The following is a 25,459-nucleotide window of genomic DNA, read 5'->3' as shown; positions in this document are numbered from 1 at the left end:
GCCATTAAACAATATTATAAGGAAATACTATGAACAACTTTGTGCCTATGAATTCAGACCAATTCCTTGGAATTCCCTGAAAGAGAGAAACTACCGACATTCACATAAAAAGACAAATAATCTAAGTAATCAGGTTTGTGAGAAACAACCCAGCTCATGAGCAAGAAGCAGTTTTGTGATTAGCTCAAGAATGACAAGGATGTCTGTCACCTGTGGGAGAGGCTGCCTTTAAACATCTTTTCCCTGTGCATAAAAAAGTGCTTTAAAATCCTGAAAGATGGGAAGATGTAGCCATCGTGTATAGGCTTCGTTTTTACGTGCCTCAGTTCTTCTGGGAAGTGAGACTAGTACTTTTGTAAAGGTGTGTGAAAATTAATAACATGATATAAAGATATCTTTATATGCATGGAAGGATCATTTGTTTATGTCATTCTAGTAAGAGCTGTTGGCATTGAGAAAACTGCACAGCCACATTCTATTCATTCAGTATTTTTAGAGGAATGAGTCCCTAAAAAAGGAATTGCAAAATGAACCAAAGATTAATCTAAACATCAAAACTTTACATTGTAGGCTTTTTAGTTCCAGCTCTTTCTAATACATATTGCACATTTCTTGCCTTTCCTAAATGGTGTGTATTGACTATTATTTAAATGTTACTGATGGTTCAAGGTCCTATTTTTTTAAAAAATTTATTTGGAAATAATCTCAAACTTTTTGGTTGGTTTTATTTGGAATTGTGTATCATAGAAACAGGATATTCTGTATGCTTACTACGAAATATTAACTTAAACTACTGTTTCATTTTGTCAACAAATCTAAGTAGGAAATGTGACCACTAGTGGATATGTAAGTAAATTTCTTATAAAGGTTTAAAAATGAGTAGAGCTAAGACTGAATTCCTTTAAAGCTTAATTCTCTGTAGTTTCTATTTTAATTTTCCCCTGAACACCAACCTACAAATTAGTGTGATATTTTTAGAGACCTGTCAGTTCAAGATTAAAATATTCTCATCTTTTGCTGCGTAATTATGGCAAACCTCACTGATGTCTCATCTAAGTCTTCTGGAATGTACGTGCAGTGAGAAGCCATCACTGAACCCTAGCTGTTACTCTTCTTTAACTTTTATTATTAATCATTTGCAGGTGGACAAGGCATGCTGAGTACTTCAAAGGCTTCTTTCATTGTGGAGTTTGAGATTATTTTCCAGGCTTTTGCATGAGAGAATTTTATCTGGCTTCATCCCATATGTGATCTTATAGCACATTAGAATTATTATCCTTAACTTTTAGGAGATAAATATATACATACGGATATATATACATACATGTAATAAATATGCATTTTATTTTCATTAAGTATTATCAAATTGTTTCCTTTAAACAAACAAAAACAAACATTCCTCATACGCTAGCAATCAAATAATTATAATATGACATACAGATTTAGCGAGTAACTACGTGGTACAGGAAGGAGACTCAGCAGCCTCGACCGGGAATTTGTTTTACGTTGCTTCAAAGGAAAAAGAAAAAGTGATTCACAAGCTTTAATTTTTACTCCCATTTATGTGAATTTGTCTTCATTTTGCAAATGACATTTTGCCATTTTTTCTTAACCAAATCATTCACTTATTAAAATTCTTTCTTGGAAATGAGAATGAATGACATGTATCTAGATTTAGCACACGCCAATTTAAATCCAGGGTTGTTTTAGGTTTTTGTTTTGTATTTCTATCTCCACTGAGTCGAATCTTAGATGTGTGGATTTACCTTTTTGAAATGTATTCAGCATCACATTAGCTATGTAGAGTACGTATTTAATAAGGTCTTATTGCTTAAAAAGTGTTATACAGAGAAAATAATAAAATTAAGGTATTTTTCTTTTGGTGCAGGTATTCTATTACCAGAAGCAAAGTGTTCAGTATTGATAACAATGGCACAATCACCACAACGAACAATCTTGATCGAGAGATTAGTGCCTGGTATAACCTAACTGTTACAGCTGTAGAGAAAGGTAAGTGCTCATTTGGGAGCCATATATTGGGTCACCATATTTTTTAAACCATTCAGTCATCTCTAAACATAGAGCAAAAGCTAGCTTCAGGTGTTGCTGAAATTAGAATCAAATGATACTGTCAGCCGCGGGAGGCTAGAGAGGCATTCGAGGAGGTGAGCTGCCCAACTGGAAGAAGGTGTGTGGAGCCAACATGGAACAAAACAGCACTTCATTGCAGTACAAGCGGGTGGCGCGCCCCAGGTGTACGCACTGCCCTTTTATAATGCTAGTGGCACACGCGTATTGTTCATAATGCTGACTCATGCTACTAGCGCATACGGACATTTACTTCCTACCATGTGCAAGTTATTGTGAACTTTGACCTGGGTCCCATGACCTACTCACTTAAGGCTGCCAACAGATATTTTAATATGTCAGTTTAAACGTGCATTTAATTTACTATTTTAAGTTAACAATGTCTGATCATTCCTATTACAGCTTATTTATATACTTACCACTAAATAACTTTATTTTTATTATGGCAATAAATAATGTTTAATTCAAGAAATAAATCATGGAAAATTCAGAAAAAACACACAAAATAAAACAATCACTTGAAATTCTAAAACCTTTTTATTATATAGTTATATGTTCTATTTCTCATGGACGCAGTCTTAAGTCAATTTTTAAAAACTGAATTTAAATGTTTCAAGTTTTTTTTCAAACTGGGCAATTTTTATGCATATTCTCTGTAGGTTCCTTTTTAAGTTAAAAGTTTAATAAAAGAGAAAGTCTTGTGTACTGTCCAAAAAAAAAAAATCCACCCTTAAAACATAGTTATGGCTGCAAAGAATGTATAATAATTATTTCATGGTGCTCTTTCCCTTGGAGCAAAGTTTTTAATATAGAGAAATGTTTAATTAATATTGTACATTGTTTTACTTTTAAAATAGTAGTAAAACTATTGTGTTGGAATTAAAATTTTACATTTTAAATTTGGAATAATTTAAAATTGACCAGTAATGTTATTTAACTATAATCAGATTGGACTGACTGTATTACTTCATGAGAGGACTCTCCTAGAAGTCAGAGGCAGAGTGACTTTGTCTTGTTTTACTTCTAGGATAAAATGTTAGCAATAGTGTTGCCTATTGGGGACAAGATGACACTCCAAGGCAGCCTTTTGAAACTTGGGCATTTAAAAATAGTCATTTCAATGAAATTATGAGAAAGACTACGAAGGATTCAAACATAGTCATTTCAATGAAATTATGAGAAAGACTATGAAGGATTCAAACAACAAACATTCATTGGTTGTCTGAACATCACAAAAACAGTGAAACATGTTCAAATTAAACTCATAGTGTCAGTTCTGCTGATAGTCACATCTCCCAGAATCAGTAATGACCAGTTGTTGTTTTTTTTTCAGAGATAGGTAGGTGATTCCATTTTCAGGTTGTAAAAAATAGATACAAGCATCTCAATTTACTCCTTAGATTGTGTCTTCATAATTATTAATTAATCAGTTATTAAATGAGTCATATACATTTAAGCTCAAAGAATAGTTAGAACACAGTAGAAAAGATGATCAAAATCATCCCCATTATTTAGTGGATGGATTTAATATAGTACAGTTAAGGATTCAATTTGTGAATTTGCAATGTTTCAGAATGCATCCTTTCATAAATGATTTTACATAGACTTTTAACACCCTTGTTTACTTTCTTGGCTTGTTCTTTAAGTGTTTAAACATGTATCTTTCTACTCAGTGAATTGAGCATTGACTGGTGAGATAATGGAGTAGAAAACACCTCTTGCAAATTTTTTGTCACACATTGAGTGGAAACTGCAGGAGGACAGGGTCTGGGTTTTGAATTTTCTGTTTAACTAAACAATAAATGATGGGGAGCAAATGTTGCAAGGGAGTAAAAGTCTGCTGCTGCAGAAGAAATGCCAAGGCTTTTGGTGTCAGAAAACACAAAGATGTTTATTCTAAAATCAAGGAGCTTTTATCCACTGGATATTTCAGGGAACAAATTATTTATAATATCACAATTTACAAATCTGTTGAAAAAAGAATTCAAATCAGTTCAAAGGAAGACTGGACATCTTTGAAAAATGTGTTTCTCCATAAAATAGCTTTCAGCTATTAAAAGAGCATGTTTTAATTAATTTAGATAAATAATTATCCATTGTAATTTCACTTTATATATAAGAGGAATTTTTTATAAGTCTGTATCATTGACTTCTGTTAAATTAGAAATGCTACAATTTAATTCTTAGAAAGCAGAATCTTTAAAATCCATCATGTATTTTCTGAGACACAAAATGCTCTAATCTTTTATGAGTAAATGTGAAAAAAAAAGAATGAATGAATGATTGGTATGAAAAGTTTTCAAGGTAATTTAATTATATCCTATTCCATTAATTACATGATTACTTTTTATCAGAGGGATGTCATGAAGATTTCTAGAGAAACATTGAAGTATTTTTTGGTGCCCCATTTTTTTTTCTTTAGACAGTGGAAGTAAATTTTAGCATCACAACATGAAATAAAAACAGTAGTACAAATCTTTGGGTTGAAACTAGCTGCTGACCATAAAAATTATTAATTAAATATATGTATGCATATGTACATATATACCATAAACAAAGTATATGATCTAATAATTATTATAATTGTCACTTTATATTGTGTTCAAAGGTGATACCCAAATATTTCATAACTAGATGAGACTTTAGTTTTTAAAGCTATATACTGCTTAGCAGCGGATCAACACTCCCTACAGTATTAAGGAAACCATAGATAATATGTGTGTGTGTATATATATACATATAATATTCAGGTAGTAGAACTATTTCAATTAATCTTTTACAAGATTACTCATTACATAGATTTACACTAAAGATCATAGATACTATAATGGTGTATATGTCAGGGAAAATAAACAATAAAATGACAATAAAAACTGGGTATCATTTGTGATTGACCAGGAAAAAAACTAGTCTTTTTAATTCTTAGTTGTATGTTTAGATATTTATTTATAAAATATCTATTTTGCAAGGTGATTATGAGTATTGGTAAGTTTTAAGGAATTACATTTTATTAAATATTTTTACATTTTTTGAATATAAAAATATATATAATATGAATATAAAATATATATATATACATTATGAGAAACTTTGTATGTAAGAACATTTTTAAAGCTCTTAATAAAAATTTGAGAAAAACATTATTCCAGTTACACAGAAGATGAATCTGAAACATCTGCAGCTTGCACGCCCAACTCCTCAGTGATGGGGCCAGGGGTCAATCACAATTACATCTGATTCCAAAGCTTATTTCTTAATCTTATGCCACACTGTCTCTTCCTGAGAATATGAAAAATGGAACTTGCTCTTACCCAGGGTTTTCTGGTTTAAATATATGCACAATAATCTTTACCAAGATTTATTTTTCCATTTTTTACTCCTAGAAGACAAGGAAGTTTAATTGCAAAGTTACTTTAATTAATGATTCAAATGTCAGGTTGAAAGAGGGTTCACACTGTATGATTGCTTAGGGTCAAACACTTGACATCTGCAAGTGTGTTATAATGCCTCTGCTCTGAGATGGGATCAGCTCATTCAGAAGCTGTTGCTTTGCCTATGTTCATATGTCAGTGAAAGCATGTGTGGCTAGTAATGTTACAGTGATTTCAAGGGAGCTCGGGAGATGGTTACATTTTTAAATGGATTTTAAAGAACACGGTGTGTTCTGAAGTATGTTAGAAACATGTGGAGGTTTTTTGGGTTTGTTTTTGTTTTTAAATAAATTTGCTTTTGTATTTACATTGCAATTATAATTTTATTTTTGAAGACAGCATAACAAAATACATGTAACTTTTAAAAAATAAATTAATGGAAAACACTAATTCTCTGGAGGAAAAGCAAGTAAATAAGTCTTCAAAGTAAATTCAGGGGGAAATAAAGTAAAACATGTGATATAATAAAAGGAGATATGTAATTTCAAATACAGAATTTCATAAAATATAATTAGATCATTGTTGAAATTGATCACCTAAAGCTAAAATGTCCATTTATTTACTAAATTTTTAAACTTGAAATTTTGTGGATTATAGAATATTATATTAAAATCTATAAATAAGATTAAAAATACAGTCAAGGAGGAAATTTTAAATGTCTGTGAAAGGCAAACTGCATATAACTTGTATATATTTATTTTATGTGGAATTTAATACTTAGAAGTTAATCACTGTTTCAGAAATAAGTGATTAGAAATGTTACCAAGTACAGAAATTATACAGTTCATGATGATATGCTCCTGTTGCTATAAATCAGTTTTCTTATAGTAAAAAAATACTTTTATATAGAGATTTGATATAACCTGTCTGAAATAAATGCGCAGCCTAAAAGTTGAGAGTTACGTTTTATTTGACGGGAAGACCCGAGCCAGGATGACAGCCTCTCATACCGCTCTGAGGGACTGCTCGCAGAGGTTGGGGAGGAGCAGGATATACAGGAACTTTACAAAAAAGGCCAGGTAGTTGGAACAATAAAAGATTACTTGTTCTCTAAAGAAAACCAGGCATCTCAAGTTAAAAGAATTTAGTGCTTTTCTATGTATGGGAGGAAGTAAACATTTGGGCTCATTGAATTCATTCCTTTGACAAGCATCCAGCTATCTAGGACCAGTGTCCTGTCCTTTCTTATTCTGAGTCCCCTCAGGGTGCACCACTGTGAGTGGCTGCAGAGGCCGGGCTGCAGGCTTGTCTTCCCTGGAGGGTGGCGGCAGCCACTGATGACTTGATGGCTTCAGCATTCTTTGCTTACTGATATGGTTTGCAGTATTTTTTGTTCATAAATCCCATTATTATTTGTATCATAAAGCTAAAAAGTTACAGGATGGGAAATAAAATTCCAAAATAAAGTATAATTAGATAAATATTCTGAGAAACTCACAAGGTTAATATCATTTAACTCATCTTTGAAGATAAACTTTGAAAATGTTCCATTTTCAAGGGAAACTGCTTAGAACTTTGTCACTTAGAGTAACCAGTTTTCATGTATTTTTTTTCTCTGGCTCTTGATTTTTTTTCAATACGCATTGTTAAGCTAATTTTAGAACAATTTTGGAGAAAATAATTGTAAGTGCTAATTTCTTATTACCATAATACTGATACCAAAAATAATTATTTGATCATTTGAATCATTGAAGATATAATAATATAAAGAAACCACTTGAATAGTGTAAAACAGGGCATCACATAAAATTTTTACAAAAGCACTTGTTGCATGTGTTAATTACCTAGAAGTTTGCAGCATAATAGTTATGCTGATTATGGGAAAGAGATGTTCCATTTTAACATTTGTTTTCCCAGCAAATGAAGTTCAATGTGCTTAGTCTTTTTCCTGGAAAGCTTCCCAAATCAAGCACCAAACTATTTATCAACATGCCAACTAAGTGAATAGAATGACTAACTACTTTCAAATGAAGCTGTGAAGATATATGTATGCTTTGCGTAGTCATGCCAAAGGTTTAATTTGAACTTAATTTTAAACAGGATTTTCAGAAAAAAGATAAAAATTTTAAATAAATTTCTTACTCATTTTCCTGAAATTTATTTGTAACTGAAATCCTTTTTCCATTTTACTTACTGAAGCAGGAAGTTGTTCTATAGGGATATTTATTTAAACCATAAAATATGAGCCTTAAGTTTTGAATAATTTCATCTTGAAGTTTCTAGAAGTATATTTTCATATTGTAATTTTTTTCATTGAAGTATAGTTGATTTACAATGTTGTGTATGCTTTTTAACCTATTTAATGTACTACAATAGAAAAGAGTCTCAAATGATAATTCTTCATGCTTTTTGTATTTCCTAAAGGCCATGGATTTCTTTTGTATGCAATAAAACTTGCCGTTTTAATTTTAATTAATTGAAACTTACAGTTTCTATCATAATTGCAACTGTTATTTATTGGGGAAAATAATTACAAACAAAATCGCATCTCAACCTGGAAACCTCTCCACAAGGTGGAATAGAAACAGTTTTATAGTTAAAAAGTATTAAACTAGAATTTGATGTGCATCACAGTAAATCACTAAGAGATTGCCAAATCAGAAAGAGATCCACTGCAGGTGTGTTCTCAAGATAAAGAATTACTAGCCTTAAAGTAGGAGGACTTAACACCACCCTCTGTCACACAGTTCATCCTAAATTCACTAGGTAGTTGGAGTGACCATTTGTTTGCTAATTGGCTTTATACTTTTTAACTGTAATAGACAGCTTTTATTCAAGTGAAATAAAAATATACCAAGTAGCCTCAAATGTAGTTTTCATGACCATTTCCCTTTAAAAACGGCATTAGCATTCTTTATTTTCATTTCTCTGTACTCAACTTGCAGCCAATGCAGAACAGATGTCTTCAGTCCCCGTGTATGTGCAAGTTCTGAACATCAACGATCATGCTCCTGAGCTCTCTGAATACTATGAGCCTTATGTTTGTGAAAATGCAGGCTCTGGTCAGGTAAGAGCCCGTAATTAATTGCTGATGTCTACATGTTGCCATGAGTTATATAGAATAACTTTTGTTATGTATTCTTCACATGTTGAAATAGTAAAAATAGGCTTTATTTAACTATATTAATTACATGCTGTAAGTTCTGCCTAATTTAAATTTCTTTTTTGAAAAAAAACAATGGAAACTTCAAGTTTTCTACTTCCAAATTCCTCAAATGTTTGAAAAATCTGCTGACACTCAAGTTTCAATAGTAACTCCTTTGTACTTTCTCAATGTAATATAGAAAAGAATATTTTTTGTGGTTCCATAGAATAAATAATTTTAATTAATGTTTATTTGTCCATTCATCATGAAGATAAAGATGAAAGGATAGATAAGCATAAACACGTAAAGGAAAGAGCTGGAATTTTTTCCTATCAGACATCCACACAAATGAAACTCAACTTCAAAAGAAGTACTAAATATGTGAAGACTTATAAGAGCATGCTCACTGTAAAATACATTATTATTACTTCACAATTTATTTCACGCATTTATTCATGTGGAGCTTACTTTTTTCATTTGTAAAATGTAGAGTTTAAATTAGATTCTTCTTTGAATGTCTCAGTTCCAGTACATAATAACTTTACATTTTTCTTAGGTACCCTATTAAAGATCATAAAACATTTTTAAAAAATTATAAATTAGTTTTCAAAATACTGAATAAGTATATCATACATTATATATATATATATCCTATGAAATCAGTTATTTTAAATAGACTTGAATGTATCAAGGAAGCTAGTTGGAGGCAAACTGAATTTTACAGAAGTGAAAATTATAATTTTCTACCAATAAATAGTAGTAGCCAACATTATATTTTCCTTTCAATTTCCTAATGTGGTAAAAAAAAATTGTCATATCTTAAAAAATAAATATATCTTAACTGTCATGAATTATTCAACTGTGACATACTGGAAATCATCAATGGTTCTTAATATGTCTTGTGAAATTTATTCAGCTAAGTTTATGCTATGATCCATTTTATTCTGGAAATAATTCTCAAATCTTGCCTATAAGTATTTCCTAAAGATATTTTTGAAAACAATTTTTAAATGATTATAAATATACAAGTGAATTTAAACTTAAGCTACGTATTTTGAATGGATTAAGACTCAGTGTTTCTGATAAAGTGAAACATGAATATAAAACTTTTTGAGACACAATGCAGCACTGTTCTCTGGATCCAAAAGCAAATTAATTCAGAAACGTGTGAACATACAACATAGGATGGAAAGAATCACAAAAAAAGAACACAAATGAAGTGGGACCCATAGCTTCTACAGAAAATGAGCTTAGTTATTCTTTGAACTTGGTATTATAAATAGATCATATACTTAGAAATTTAATATATCTGATTTTCTCAAATATTTCAAACATATCTGGTTACCTGACACATCACCAAATAAGCAACTTTTAAAAAATCATTTAAATAATTCATGTAAGTATAATAAGTGATACTTTGTAGTAAACCAGTTTCCTTAAACTTCACATAATTTTTGGAATCAATTTATCTTACAAATTTCTAACCTATACATATTATATTAGCATATTACCCATGAATTATATTTTTATAATTATAAGTAAAAGTATACGTTATAGTTGTTGTATATATCAAATTTAAAGTATAAAACTAGGTGGTATGTTATTTTATATACTTTACATAAAAATGAATGTATTCAGATTAACCCATTGATTGGACAATGTAGTCCAAAACTTTTAAAAAAAAAAAAGGCTTAATTTACTTCATACTTAAACATTTATTTTTGTAAATGTCCTGGGTGGTAAGTCCCCTTACCCAAAAAAATTGCATGTTCAGTGGTCTGAGCCATCCTGAGTTGAGCAGATCTGGGAATACCACACAATTTACACAATAAGAGACTGGAACCAGAGCCCTAGCCCTGGGTGATGAATGCTTCTAGGAGAATGCTACCTGTGTCCAGTGACCACAGGGGACCTTTTCTTCTAACTTCTCAATTGTCGTTTATAATAACAATCATAATTTAAAATAACCTTTTTCAACTCTTGCATCATGTGACAAGATGGAAATACACATTTCTGGTAGAAACTAGCTCCCTTCAGTATTGCACCAGAAGCCATTCATATCTTTACTGACTGAGTGGGCTGTTCGTTCTTTTCATAGATCCTGGCTCATAAGTAAGAACTCAGAAGTCAGAACATTCGTAATATAGTGGAACAATCAGCTATTTTGAGTTATGAGTGTTTGTTTTTTCTATTCACTGCTCACCAACCCAGAAAGCGTGATCATAGCAGGCTTTGGGCATTAGGCACAGATGAATTAATAGTAGAGGGCAGAGCAGATGAAATTTCCTACAAAACAGGTTTCTGAATTCATTGTTAAAAAACGTCAATGATTTTCCCAATACCAGCACATAAAAGTGCAAAAATCCCTGGCCTGGTATTTAACACTCTCTTTGATTTGTCACAACTTTATCTACCTCGGTTTAAAAAAAAAAAAAAAAAAAAAAACTTATTGTTCACACTCTGAACGCTTGTTTTTTCAAAACATTAATTATACTTTCTACCATATAGTTTTGTTCTTATCAAAACTTCATTTGGAAATGCCTCTGTCTGATCTAAATTTTAACTATATTGCAAAACTGAACTCAAATTTAGCATAAGCAATCAAACCATTTTTAAACAAATAAGTATTTTTTTACAATGTCCTACACATGATTCTAGCAATATTATAAACATTAACCCATTTAATTCTCAAAAAAAAAAAATACGTGAGGAAGATATGTTACATGCCTCATTCTCCAGGTGAAGTAACTGAGGCTCAGAGAATTTGTTGCTTCCTAAGTAAAGACAGAGAGATATTTTATCCCAAGTGCTGGCATCAGAATCCATGCATGTTATAACCATTATATTTTGCTCTCTCTCTGTACCTAGTTTGAGTAGATCTTGCATGTTTGTCAAATGAGCTGTCTCTAGATTATATTTGCATATTTTGCATATTTTTGCATGTTTTCTAGATTATAAAATACTTACAAATGAGTGAGGTTTTTTTGATATTCTTTATAATAATAATTAGATGAACAAATGAACAGAGCATGAAGACTATGTTTCTTAAAGCAATGATAGAGTACTTTTCTCTCCAGTTCTCCATAGATACACATTTGAATTTATCAGCCTTATACATGATATTTAAAACTTTGGGTTGATGAGATCCCTTGAGGAGAGAGTGTAGACAGAGAAATAAACAAGTCTAAAGACTGAGGAGACCTGGATACTCCATGTCACGTGTTGAGAGTTGAGAGACACCAGAAAAGAAAATTCGTAAGGAGCAAGCCAGGAGAGGGTTGTAACCTAGAAACCAAATAAAGTGTTCGAAGGAGGAAGGGCTTATTACTTGTTTTATTTGTTGCTTACAGGTCAGGTAAAAGCAGAAAAGGGAAGATCCACTCAAATTTAACAATAGTTATCTTGGACTTACTAGAATATTTATAGGTAAGAAAACATACAATGTTACCCAGAAAGAAAATATAAAGTGAGAATATGAAAAAAAAAAAAAATAGGACAGAGCCTTTGGAAAGGGCAATATTTAAGGATTATGTAAAGGAAGAGAAGCCAGCAGAAGATATTAAGTAGGTGTGACCAGAGAGGTAGGAAGGAAACAAAAAAAAAAAGATTTTTGACATGAACATGTACAGAGGTGATAGTTTTTGAAGAAGAAAGTGTCAACAGCCTCAATTCTCACTATTCCAAGGGGAAGATAGCTCTCATGTCTTACCATTTGGTCCAATTTACTTTTTTAAAAATTATGTAATTTTATGAGCCACTCACAGCTGTATGAATAAAGTGACCATGCAAAAAAACTTTATTAAAATGTGTCAAAGAGAAATTGCCCCAGACACTAGTTAAGAATAGCAAGGAAGGTGTTATTCAAGATAATTGCAAATGGTCGAGACTATTGCGATGGGGGAGAGAGGGGAACTGAAATCTATTGAAACAAAAGGCAGTAGAGTTTTACTCCCTGGGGTGAGCTGGTGAAAAAGTCCTGGAGGGCCATCAGCAAGGAGGTTGGTCTGTGTGCTTAGACCATCCATGTTTGCTGTTAGGCTCACCATCTCCTATAGAGACACAGCTACACAGCTAGGGGCCCTGTCTTTCTTGATGATGACATTTCAAAGGGATGGTTTCCAGGTCCTTGAGAGAGACCATTCAGCATTATAAAATGGGAAGAGGCTACATTTATCTCTTTTCCAAAGGGGCAGAGAAGGAATTTGCAATTAGATGTTTTCTACTGCAATTGCTCTAAGAAAATATTGATCAGGAGCCTCTGGTCAGGAAGAAACCTGCCTGAAACTGAGTCAAGCTGACGGGAATGTTATGGCCCTCCTGATCGACGTTAATAAAATGTAAACATGGCAAGTGTGTTATTTACCAATATGTAATACTTTCAGAAATTTAAAAAAAAATCTTTTACTGCTCATATTTCTTGGAGAAAGAATAACTATCTTCTTTGTTCCATGACTGCAAAGCATTTAATCTTTAGATTTATAAATGGCACATAGAATAATCAATCTACTTAAAAAAATTCTATTGCATCCCTTTCCTGCCAGCTACATTTTGATACATTCTAGCTTCACCAATTTGCAAGACAAATTAAGTAGATTTTGATGCAAAATTTTTATAAAAGGTGAGAAAACATCATCATGTTTATTTCTGGCAAAAAATGGGGCAGTCTAAATCTTATCAAAAAATATACTGTGATGAAGTCCTTCCTGTTGAGTGACTAGGAAGTTGATTACTCTATTTTCTTTTTATCCTTATAATCGTATTTTTCACTCGTTAATTCTTGATTGTGAGAATATTCGTGTGCCCTGTCTTCACCTAAAGACTCATAGTCTGAATGAAGCGTTGCTTACCTGATCAGTTTCACTATCATCCTGAATCTGTAGTGCTGGTTTCTGCTTTTGGTGTTCGTCTTCTGATTCACCAAAGAACTATGAAATATCTTCTTCTGTCAATTTTACTTTCTCTGTCATTATGGATATAAAATTTTAAATTTTGAATTATCTACCATTTTTTTAAATGGAAAATAATATCAGACTAAAAAATACCGTATCTTTCTCTTATACCTTTTTGAAAGATGATGTAATACTTTGAGCAATACATTTAAAAACAAGAGGAAGAAGAGAATGATAAATGGAGAAGATTTATCTTATCATTTTATCATTCTTCTAGACCATTCATCATAAAAGGGTTTGAAAAGCACATTGGGAAACCCTTATGAGTAATGATGAAATAATGTGCAGTGCAATGATGAAATAGGCACAAAAAGAATCATAACACTAAGTTTCTATAATGTAGCCTAGATTTATAAAAGTATCCAATGTGCCTATTCAGTACTTAAAGTTAGGATTAGTTTATTTAAAGGTAAGTTAATATTTATTTATTACTTGGAACACTTCTAAGAATGAAAAACATGAAATACCAATGTTTACAAATAAATAGAACTACTCAAAAGGAAACTCAAATACTAATTTTTGATGCAATGAACTCTAAAGGTATATTGAGAGTTAAGTTGTCCTGAGAAAGAGAAACGTCCTTTGGAATCAGTGGCATGGAGTCCTCTTAAGATTGATTTTTAGCTATGCCCCGCTAACCATAGAGCCTTGCTATCCTGGGATTACCTGTACAACACAAAAAGAAATAGGAAAAAAAAAGGTTTTGCTCTTTCTGTACTCATAAATAATTATATTTACAATTTAAAGGACAAAAATCAAAATAAGGCCAATACAACTTGAACCTCACCTCCTTCCTGGGATATGCACTGCTCAAACTCAGAATGTCATACTGGTCAGCCCTCCTTTACAATCAGTTTCCTTTAGAGAGGGAGGCCAGAAATCATACAGTGGCCCTTAGAGGACTAACAGATGTTACTGCCCTACCTAGGAGTTTTTCCCAGGTCTGTAAGTACCTGAACAAATGATCCATAGCATGGCTACCAACCGTGTTCCTCCACTCAAATTCAAGGGGAGCACAAATTCAAGCGGGAACTCGCACTGCTACGGACACTGTGGTTTATGAATTGAATCAATTCAATGGACAGATGATTTGAGTGCCGCCAATATATCCAACATTATTACCACAGATACTTTCTTCCTAGAACATGGCAATGCCCCAATTTTAATAACGTGGAAAAAAAATAATGTGGGCGTTTCACGGCTCCTGGGTTGTCATGGTTTTCATCGTTTCCTAAGATGCTGCACATGGAATCAGATGAACTTGGACTCAGATTTCTGGTCTGAAACTTCCTGGGTAGTTTTCCTTCAAGTACAATTAAAACCAAGCACCTGATATTAATATATACCTCCCAAAGTGCCAATAAAACCTTTAAAACATGCTGTTAATTTTCCTTACTTATTCCTAAAAGTTAGGTAGTAATGTGAGAACATTAAAACTCAATGCAGTAAGCTCTCAAAAATATTTGCTTTAAAAGATAATAAAGCATACCTTATATAACTGAAATGGTTTTTATGGAGAAACCATAATTATTTTAAATTGTATACCTATATAAATACATTTTATAAAAAATATTACGAGAGTAGTAAAAGTTACTTGATTTAAGGTTTGCCATAATCTTGACAGGAAAACCCAATGGTGCTGATAAGCGAAATATTAAGAGCATTCTGTTTAGAATTTTTCAAAGGAAATGCATTTTACTCTGTTTAAAAAGTAAAAATAAATAGTCACTCAATAAAATAAGGAACTGGCTGCACCATCAAAACATAAAATGGAAAATATGTCACATAGTGTAAATTCTTGAATAAGCCAAGATACAGAAACAACATATACTTCCAAAGAGGGCAAACAAGAAATTTGGGGGTGAAAGCAGAGAGGAAAAAATCTCACCTGTCATCTGCAGACTGAGAATGGGAATGTAAAGTAATGAAGAGAAAGAGGAACCTTCCGTGATCCACTCCTCAGCCTCAGGTTCCCTAAAGTAAATTACCAGAAGGAAGAGTGGAGAGAAATAAAATATGAAGAATATATAATTTAGAAAATACCAGGGTAGGAAACACAAAACTTCTTAATAGCAAAATGTAAGGGGGGACTGTGCCAAGGAAGACAGACTTGGTATGAATTTGTTCATATTAAGAATCCCCAAGTGAATTTCATCCTTTGTCCTCCCATACCAGACACACAAAAAGCAGACTTCTTTGACACCCAAAAAATCCAGTACCACGATAGCTTAAACAACGCATACAAGTGCAAACGCATGGGTACACATACATACACACAAGTAAAAACAAAAGACTGTAAGCAATCGACATCACAGAAAGATTTTTAAATGGGTGAAGAATATTTAGAAAAATAGATCTTCAGACATTCACATCAGTTCACCTGTACTTTAGACATGACCTATTAGTCTTTGATTGCTTTCATCACTTCTAGTCCAGCAGTATATTCTAGGCTCTGCTACCTACCAGTTTATTGCTTCCTAGCTGCACAGTCATCCTTCAGTACCTACTTAAAAAGTTCCTACTTGTGATACTATGATAATGGATTGGCCCTGTGAGAATATCTTTTGTCATGAGTGCAAGGTTGAGGGCGCTGGATGCATGTTGCAGAAGGAAAAGGGCTTCTCTTACTGGTTCTCTGAGTGTAGCATTTAGGCATTTCCCTTTCTCGTGCTGCGCAGTTGACCAGCTGAGTGAATGTGTGTAAATCTATGTGTTGCTTTTCCCAGCCAAAGTCCCAAATGTACATTCTCCAGCCCAGGCCAGATGAGGTCTTGCAGCCCTGCCAATGTAGTCATTGTGCTCCAGGCCTTGCACCTGCAGTGGCCTCCCAGTTGCCTCTGCATTTCCATCCAACAGCCCGCTTGTACCCTAGAGGACTGTTCATGCTTGGCTGGAGAATGTGGGCTACAGCTCTGGCTCAGTGAACGTCTGTGCCCTGCGTACAAGATATGGCAGCCACACCTCCAAAGAGATGCTGAAGCTTGTCCTGGGGAGAAGATCTCCCTTCCAAATTTGTCTGTCCTTGGATAATTCCACTGAGCCCTGGGGTACCCTTTGGAATTCTCACTACATCTATGTATCACTCTCCTATTACAGCTTAATGATTCTTTATATTAAAGTTTCTTCATTTTAATTACTATCTCTCGACTGGACCCAGACTGATACATAGACTCATCTCTTATATTTCCTGTTCCAGATGTAAAATCAATTATTTTTCCAATATTCTGTGATATTTTTAGTGGAGAACTGCAGAAAGTACAGATGCAATAGTCAGTAAATAAAACTGGGGTATCTGTCCAAGTAAACCAAGAAAAACCCTGCTCTCTCTCTCTCACTTTCACTATCTAGCCCTCTTTTTCTCTCTCATATTTTTAATAATATTGAAGATCACTCTACGGAAAACGCCATCTCATTTTGTTATTTCCTTGTAAATTTCTTTGTTTTCTTCAGTTATGTACAATTAATATACTTTAGAGAAAGGTAGATATGATAATTTTCAGAGGTTTTCCTTTAATTGGAACATTTATAAATATTTAGAGGTAAATAATTTTTCTTCAAATTGCAAAAGATAACACCACTTATATTTTAGCATGAGTTGGGGTAGATCTGCTATAAATATGTATATATGAATTTGTATAAAGCTATGAAAAATTATGGCAAATAATGCGGCTTCCTGACCAAAATACCTTATCTAAACATTTAATAGAGACATGAATCCTAGGATAGTACAGGACTCTCTCTGTTCTTAAATGTAATAGAATTAATATGGAGAATATTAAAAGGTGATGATACCAAAAAGAGAAAAAAATATTTTATCCATCACACCCTCTCAGAAACTTAAAAGACAGAAGATGAAGGAAATCCTATGAAAAAATAAAATGAAAGCAGTGTCAAATTTAGTAAATGTTTTTATTACAAATAAATATATTTGCAAGTCCTATACCTTTTGGTAACTCAAATTTTAAATAAAAATAAAGATAAAAGATAGAGGGGAAATAATTATTCACAAAAACTGAAAGAAAATCCTTCTGTTATTAATATATAAACGGACTTGCTTGTTGATAAGAAATCATCTTGTTTAAAAGCCAGTTCCTTCTCCTACACTGCTGGTGGGAATGCAGTTTGGTGCAGCCACTGTGGAAAACAGTATGGAGATTCCTCAAAAGACTAGGAATAGACTTACCATATGACCCAGGAGTCCCGCTCCTGGGCATATATCCAGAAGGAACCCTACTTCAAAATGACACCTGCACCCCAGTGTTCATAGCAGCACTATTTACAATAGCCAAGACATGGAAACAGCCTAAATGTCCATCAACAGATGACTGGATAAAGAAGATGTGGTATATTTATACAATGGAATACTGTTCAGCCATAAAAACCAACGACATAACGCCATTTACAGCAACATGGATGTTCCTGGAGAATGTCATTCTAAGTGAAGTAAGCCAGAAAGAGAAAGAAAAATACCATATGAGGTCACTCATATGTGGAATCTAAAAAAAAAAAAAACAAACAAACAAAACATAAATACAAAACAGAAACAGACTCATAGACATAGAATACAAACGTGTGGTTGCCAAGGGGGCAGGGGGTGGGAAGGGACAGATTGGGATTTCAAAATGTAGAATTGATAAGATTATACTGTGTAGCACAGGGAAGTATATCCAAGATCTTATGGTAGCTCACAGAGAAAAAAAGTGACAATGAATATATATATGTTCATGTATAACTGAAAAATTGTGCTCTTCACTGGAATTTGACACACATTGTAAAATGATTACAACTCAATAAAAAATGTTTAAAAAAAAAAAAGCTGGTTCCTTGGTTTTGATTTAGTAACTGGTCTTTTGGAAGTACTGTCAATAAATAAATATTCAAGTGCTTTGTATCCGTTCAGATGACATTTTGATTATTTGTCAATGTGAATGTTTTCCTCAGAATATATCAATCCTATTGAATTTTAGCCAAATCAATTTCTATAATATGTATTCCTGTAAGTTAATATATTTTTTATTTTTTATTGAGTTCAGAAAACACATTATACTATATAGTCTTTTATAGTAGACTCTACTACTAATATTCATAGGAAGTGTGCTTTTTTTAAAAAATTGATTTATGGAAAGCATGTTTGATAAATTACTTATGAGGTCAGGAATACCAACAAAGTGAGTATATAAAAATGAGTATAAAATATAATTTAAGCATATAGATTACTTAATTTAGGAATAACAATCAAAGTAAAGGATGTTTTGGGATACCAATTATCTAACAAAGTACCATAAAACCACTAAAAATAAAAGCAGCCTTTCTAATTAGCTCCTAGATTATTAGAGCAACCAGACTAATGAGTCTTGAAGTAACACAATTTAAGACAATTAGATTCCAGACAATCAATAAGTCATCCTATAAAAGCAACATTTTCCCTTACCTTTATTTTGACATCAAGATTATGAAATTTTTAAAACTTGTGTTCACAAATAGTTAAGGCCAAAAATGCTTTGAATTGTGAAACTTGTTTTTTAAAGCTTATAATGTGACTATCTGTGTAAGAGTTTATGAGATTTTCCATGAGCTTTGCTTGTTCATTGTTTTATAATGTAAATCTTTAAATAAGTAGGAAGAGCAAGAGAATAGCATTTTTAAATAGTTGAATATTTTCCAAATGAATTTCAACGAATATATCTATGTCTGAAAAACATGCTATATTATATATACAATATTTTTTATTTTAAATAGGAATCTGATTTATAAACATTGGAACTTTGTTAATGATGAAGTATTTTGGATACTGGAGATTGCTTATTGGTGCTAGAATTTCAGAAAACTAAACAACAAGCCATTTTCTTTCTAGCTAATTATCATTCTTGGCATCAAAGTGACCAGAAAGTAAAAAAATATATATTACAATATATAATACATATACTGCAATTATGTAAGATGTAACCATTCACTTTGCTAGGTACAGTGTTTATAAAACTCTATGCACTGTTTTTGCAATTTACTGAGAACTTATAACTATTTTAAAATACAGTTTAAAAAAATCATCAGGCTGGAATAAAAGGAAATAAAATACAAAAGAAATCATATAAAAAAATAGGAAAGGAGATCTTATTTTTCATTAATATTATTAAGTATATTTTAAGCCAAGAGATTTACAAATTTGAGTAACTTCAAACATATTACACCTAATTCCCATGCTATATAAACTTCCCCAAAATATTCAAAATTGGAACTCCCAAAATTACTCTAAGTAGCTTTACTCACAGCAAAAAAGGAATGATAAAATTAAACCACCTATACACAAACTCAACCATAAAAATGTTATTAAACATATGACTATTAACACTTAATTATAATTAAAAGCAATTTCTGAATGTATTCAAAGATTATATCAAGAAAAAAAGTATTTTAGGAGATGAACAAAACAGTATTTTTAAAATCTATTATTATTTTTCTGTGACATACTGATATAATATATATATATAATGTAAAATAAAGATATGGATAAATTTTCATTTTGATGCTAAGAAAGCCCTTTGATAAAGTTAAATTTTGAATTATAAATAAAACAAGACAAAATACACACATAATAAATATCATAAGGGTAAAATGAAATAACTACTACTCAAATCAATAGTCAAAATCTCACCATACTGAAACATGTGGCAGCATACTTTAATAAAATAGTAATGAGAAAGGAATTCCTGCTTTCCACACTACTATTTCATAATGCTCCGAAGCTTAGGTCCAGGCACTAACATGTAAAATGCGTATTAGATAGAGGCACTGAAAAGAAGAAAATTTATTTGAAAAGATTATCTAGTGAAGTGCTGACAAATAAATATGATAGAATTTTTTCTTAAAGTCACATTCACAGAGAAGCAGATGAAAGTAATTTTAATGTTTTTTGATACAGTATATATAGAGCATTATGATTTTTATATGTAATAAATTAAAAATTATCAGGGAAAATTTTATGTATTTTCTCATACTATGAAAATTATTCTCGTCTTACATCCCACAGGGTCAAACATTAGGACAAAATGACAGGTTAAAAGGTCTCCTAAATCTACCTGCTTTGGATAGATAATACATTTGTTACAAAAAATCAAAATGCCAGAATAGCTGTTCTCTGTTCTGGAGGAAATTAGACATTTCTGTAATGATCTATGTGGGTAAACAGAAGTTTTATTTTTGTTCGTAATGTGTAAGTGGCCAGGATGGGGAGGAAAGAAGGAGAAAACTTCCCAGTGGTTTGCAGAATACGGATGTAATAAATGAGCTGACATTAGGGCCATTTGCCTTTTCTGTTTGGTGGAAATAGTTATCATTTTTCAAATTAATGATTCTCATTATCTTGGCTGGTACTAAATATCTTTTCAGAAGTACAATGATTTTTAGATTCTTTCATACCAGTATACTGTCTAATGTAAAGACATTTATATTGTCTCCGTGTAAAATTACTCTCTTGTCTAAATTTTTGTGATCCCCCAGTGTGATCCTGGTTTTCTTCTCACCTTCCTTTCTTTCTTGTGTCTTGTCCTTTTTATTTTCTTCAGACTTACTCTTTCTGCTTTCATCCACCAATATGTCTCAAAGTTCATATTCAAATAACTTCTAAATCTTTATGCCAGTTCTTCCTCCTATATTTAAGCTATACATCCAACTAATTGGAGAAAATTTCTACTTAGATGATCTATGGTTATTCCAAATTTGCTCCCAAGCCTGCTTTTTTCCAGCATCCCAAGCAAAATTACTGTAACTTACCAAGAAAGACATGTGATCATCATCATTCATTCATTCCAGTCTTTTAGTCTCCATATCCAATCAAAAATTAAGTTCTCTTGATTCCATCTCCTAAATGTCTCTGTAATTTGTCAATCTTACTTTATCCTCTCTCTTTCTAAGCTAAAAGGGACCAACATCACTTCTAGAGTGAACCTTAGTTCTGCTGGGAGATATCCTTGTAAAAATCAAACCTTGCATTATCCAATTTCATAGCTGACATGCAGGGATTTACCACAGTTGTTGTTTGTCAGATATTTTGTTAGATAAGCCTGGAGGCATGTAGACAGTCTCCCTTGTTAGTTTTAAGTGGTGGGGCCATGGGCAGAAGAATACAATAAATGCCCTCTGAGAAATGTTAAAAGACCTTACTTTGGTGGGACATCAGCATACACTTAGGGAATTTTGGGGACTCAGGATGCTGTATCTCCATCTGCAAGCATGTTGTACCATCTTCAGTTTATGAAAACATTCAGGAACTTCTCATTTAAAATAACTTACATCCTATAATTTTGACTGTTGTCTTTTTGTATATCACATCAGGGAGTTTTGATTACCAACCAGTTGCTCCCTGGATCATGGCAGCATGATCATCAGGCTTGCTAAATAGACTTACTATTTCCAGACCCACACTAGGGATGTCCTTAGAATGAGCATTTAAAAATACAACTCTTTCCCCAATAATTTGAAATCTTGGCAATCCTAAATAAAAGTAAAATGATTGTGTCTCTCCCAGTTTAGAATTGTGAGATGCCTTCAGTATGAAGTCCAAACTGTAATAAGCCTTCCTTCAACATTCATGATGTAGCCACTGCTCAGCTCTGCAGTAAAATCTTCTAATTTTAGGTTAGATGCCAGGTTCTCTGACCCCCAAAAAATTTATTTTAGATATTGTGTACTTTAGGTGTTTTATTGTAGTATGCCTTTATTCTGCACTTTAGGTACTATGTATTTCCTCAACACTCTTTAAGTTTGCAATTCTGCTTGCACTTCTACTCCACTAGAATTAAACAATGGTGACAAGGATACTCTTGGTTTCAGCTCCCATTGGACACCCAGAACCTGAGATGGCCCGATGTCTTCTAAGAGCCAATGACATATTTGTTAAATGGATGCATTTGGGATATTAAGCAGATACTTTTATAATTTAACTTTTAAAATTTATATATGATGATTTTATATGAATTTTTATAAAGAATGTTTTAAAAGTTAATTTTACAAAAGAAAATTAGGAAATATACATTGAGATAAAAAAATTTAAGAAGGTGTAATTTTTAACAGAATACAGGTAGATTTCTACAAGTTAATGGCAAAACATTACAATACTATGGCATTTAAATACATCTAATATAAATTTGTGAAGTTATTTTAAAAAAACAGTGTGTCTCTGCTTGTCTAGGACCAAAATATTAGACTATCATGAGCATCCTTACATTTTTTCCCTGAAAATATGCTAAACAAAGAAAGAAAACAAGAACTACAGACGAGATTTTTCTTGTTGGCTCTATTATTGTATTAGTACTTCAACCTTTCGAACAGATACTCACAACCTGTCTGAATCCTATAGATTTATTTTGTCAAAACAAAAAATTGGGGGATCCTTTTCTCAGAGGAGTGCTATAAAAACTGATAGTCTTTTTCATATTTGTTGACAATGATTTCTTGACACCAGGAGAACGAATTTGCATCTATAGTTTGATGCAAGGAACAAATACCTACATGAAAGGGAGACATTTTCAACATTTAGTTAGAGGCATGTTTTTAAAACAGAAAATCAGATAGCAAGAGAAATTATTCCTTGTCTAAAACTCAAGGCTGCTTATGCCAACAAGATAACATCAATTTTTACAGTTTGCTATCACTCTTAATTGGACAAATATACACATACTGAGATTACTCACAATATTCAGGACACCATTCTCTATATGTTAATCCCAAGACAATGTTTTCAGGAGGAAAGCACATAAATACATGCACTGATTGTATAACAAGCATTTTGACAAGCTGAGACTTAACAATCCTAAAAATGAATTCTAAGAGTTAAGTATTAGTATCTCCATTTTTCAATCTTAGAAAACTAGCAAGTGGTAAAGCCAGGATTCAGAATATCAGACTTCCAAGCCTCCCTGCCCTTCACCCTGGCTGTACAAGATCTTACTACAATCAAAAATAAAAGTGTTACCCTGATATGATGTACATTTATTATTGTAGGCGTGGATTGAATGAAAATGTTTTCTTTTATTAGATTATTTAATTAACACTATATGATTATGATTTAATTAGGAATGTGTTATGAGGTAAAAGATAAATCGATGTAGGGAAATAATGTACAAATTGTATTAGTTTCACAAGGTTCTTTAAGCATGTGGAGAGATACCCTTTGAAGTATAACATTATAAATTATGGGTCTGTCATCTTGCAACTAAGGATATTTTTGTGTGACACGTTGTTTAAAGCACTTTAATGCTAGAAAATTCAAAACAATAATTTCTCTAATCAACTTAATTTCCAGAATTAATCACAGTCTCACTGTGTGATCTTGATAGCATTTCTCTTTTTTGACAATAAATATTTGACTGACACTTTCATGTCTTGAAAGCAAAGAACTAATTGTGAGCTGATTTGTTCATAACTATATTACTTTACTTTTTTATGATTTGAGATAGATTGATTTGATGTGGAACACTTTTCCTATAATCTTTATGGGTCAGAGGAAATCATTGTCCATAAGCTTTAAATGCATTATTTCCTCAAATCAATTAAAAAACTCATTACTTTAGCAAATACTCTAGTAAGACGATAAATTTACCACAGTTATAGTCTGACTATAAGCAGGAAATTCATAACTTGAGCAAACCATCAGCGTTCAGGTAAGAAAGGGAGAAGGAAAGGAGGAATCTTGGAGGAAGAATGGGAGGAAGTCTTCTAACAAACTTAGAAAATTATTTTACTCATTAACAACAATTTATTTATTATGTAACATCAAAACCTTCTTTTGAAAGGAGCAAGCAAGCATATTTTAAACCCAAGAGAATAGTTTAATGTTCTCCACCAATTTGAGTTGTCCTCTGCCAAATCTATAAAGATTTTGGTAAAGCTATTTTAATAAAAGTGAATAATAATTTAAAATAATAAGCAGAATGTAATAATGACAGTTTTCATTTTCCTGAATAATTTTTTTTAAATTATCCCTACTTTTCTTAGGTGATTCAGACCATCAGTGCAGTGGATAGAGATGAATCCATAGAAGATCACCATTTTCGCTTTAATCTGTCTGTGGAAGAAAAGAACTCAAGTTTTACAATCATAGATAATGAAGGTAACACCATTCACTCACATGGCTTTCCACCCATTCTTCTTCAAGAATTCTGTTTAAGTTTAAGGACATTTATAGCATTACTTTTTATACTACTTCTGCAATATGACAATGTTGAGGAATAAAGCAAGGAGTAGCAATGAAAATGGAAAACAAAACCCAAGGTGAAGTTCTGAAAATACTAGCCCCACTGCCCACTGGATTTCTTTAAATTAGAAGCACTTTTTCAAGTCATCATTAGCTATAAGGCCTTGTAAAGTCTGACTGACCCTGCAAATATATTTGCAGTTCTGACAGCATGGGGTTTTGTTTTTTTTTTCACATCTACGTATAACTCAAACTTCAATCTATGTCTAGGGAAGACAATGATATCTACTGATAGTCATGTTAGGTTGATTGATTCAAAGATTTGGAGTCATTAATTAGCAGCTATAAGTATTTGGAATTAATTTAAGATTATTCTCTGTCCTTCAAAACGAAATGATTATATCAGCCTGAGAACAAAATGTTCTGAAGGATTTTGTGTGAAGAGACAGAATTCCTTTTTCTTCCATATAGAAGTGGATTAACTCTATACAAAGCCACTCTGTTTCTTTTCTCCTTCACTTCAGCAAAAGATCTTTTGTCATCATTTGGATTTCTATTCTAATTTTGCTTTATATCTCAAAGATATGAAACACCAGAAGATTCATGACTCAAGCATCTATCACCAAACACCCGCCAAATGTCCTTCCTCACCACTGACTTTAAGCTGCCATCTAAGGGGATCTTTTATGATAGAATAAATGCAGACATGTTCTTT

General features: G+C 32.2%; 1 protein-coding gene across 2 annotated transcripts in view; it reads left to right on the top strand.

The window, feature by feature from the left end:
* Positions 1-25,459, top strand: part of CDH19 (cadherin 19) — a 67,833-nt gene that overhangs the window by 37,573 nt on the left and 4,801 nt on the right. For both annotated transcript variants that reach the window (XM_031441771.2, XM_031441768.2), the window contains exons 9-11: positions 1,889-2,010; positions 8,405-8,526; positions 24,546-24,660. In XM_031441771.2, the coding sequence (XP_031297631.1) occupies positions 1,889-2,010; positions 8,405-8,526; positions 24,546-24,660 (359 nt within the window). The remainder of the gene's footprint in view (positions 1-1,888; positions 2,011-8,404; positions 8,527-24,545; positions 24,661-25,459) is intronic.

The sequence above is a fragment of the Camelus dromedarius genome, chromosome 28 (genome assembly GCF_036321535.1).
Source record: "Camelus dromedarius isolate mCamDro1 chromosome 28, mCamDro1.pat, whole genome shotgun sequence".
In the NCBI taxonomy this organism is placed as follows: domain Eukaryota; kingdom Metazoa; phylum Chordata; class Mammalia; order Artiodactyla; family Camelidae; genus Camelus; species Camelus dromedarius.
This window is presented reverse-complemented; position numbering and strand designations above follow the sequence as displayed.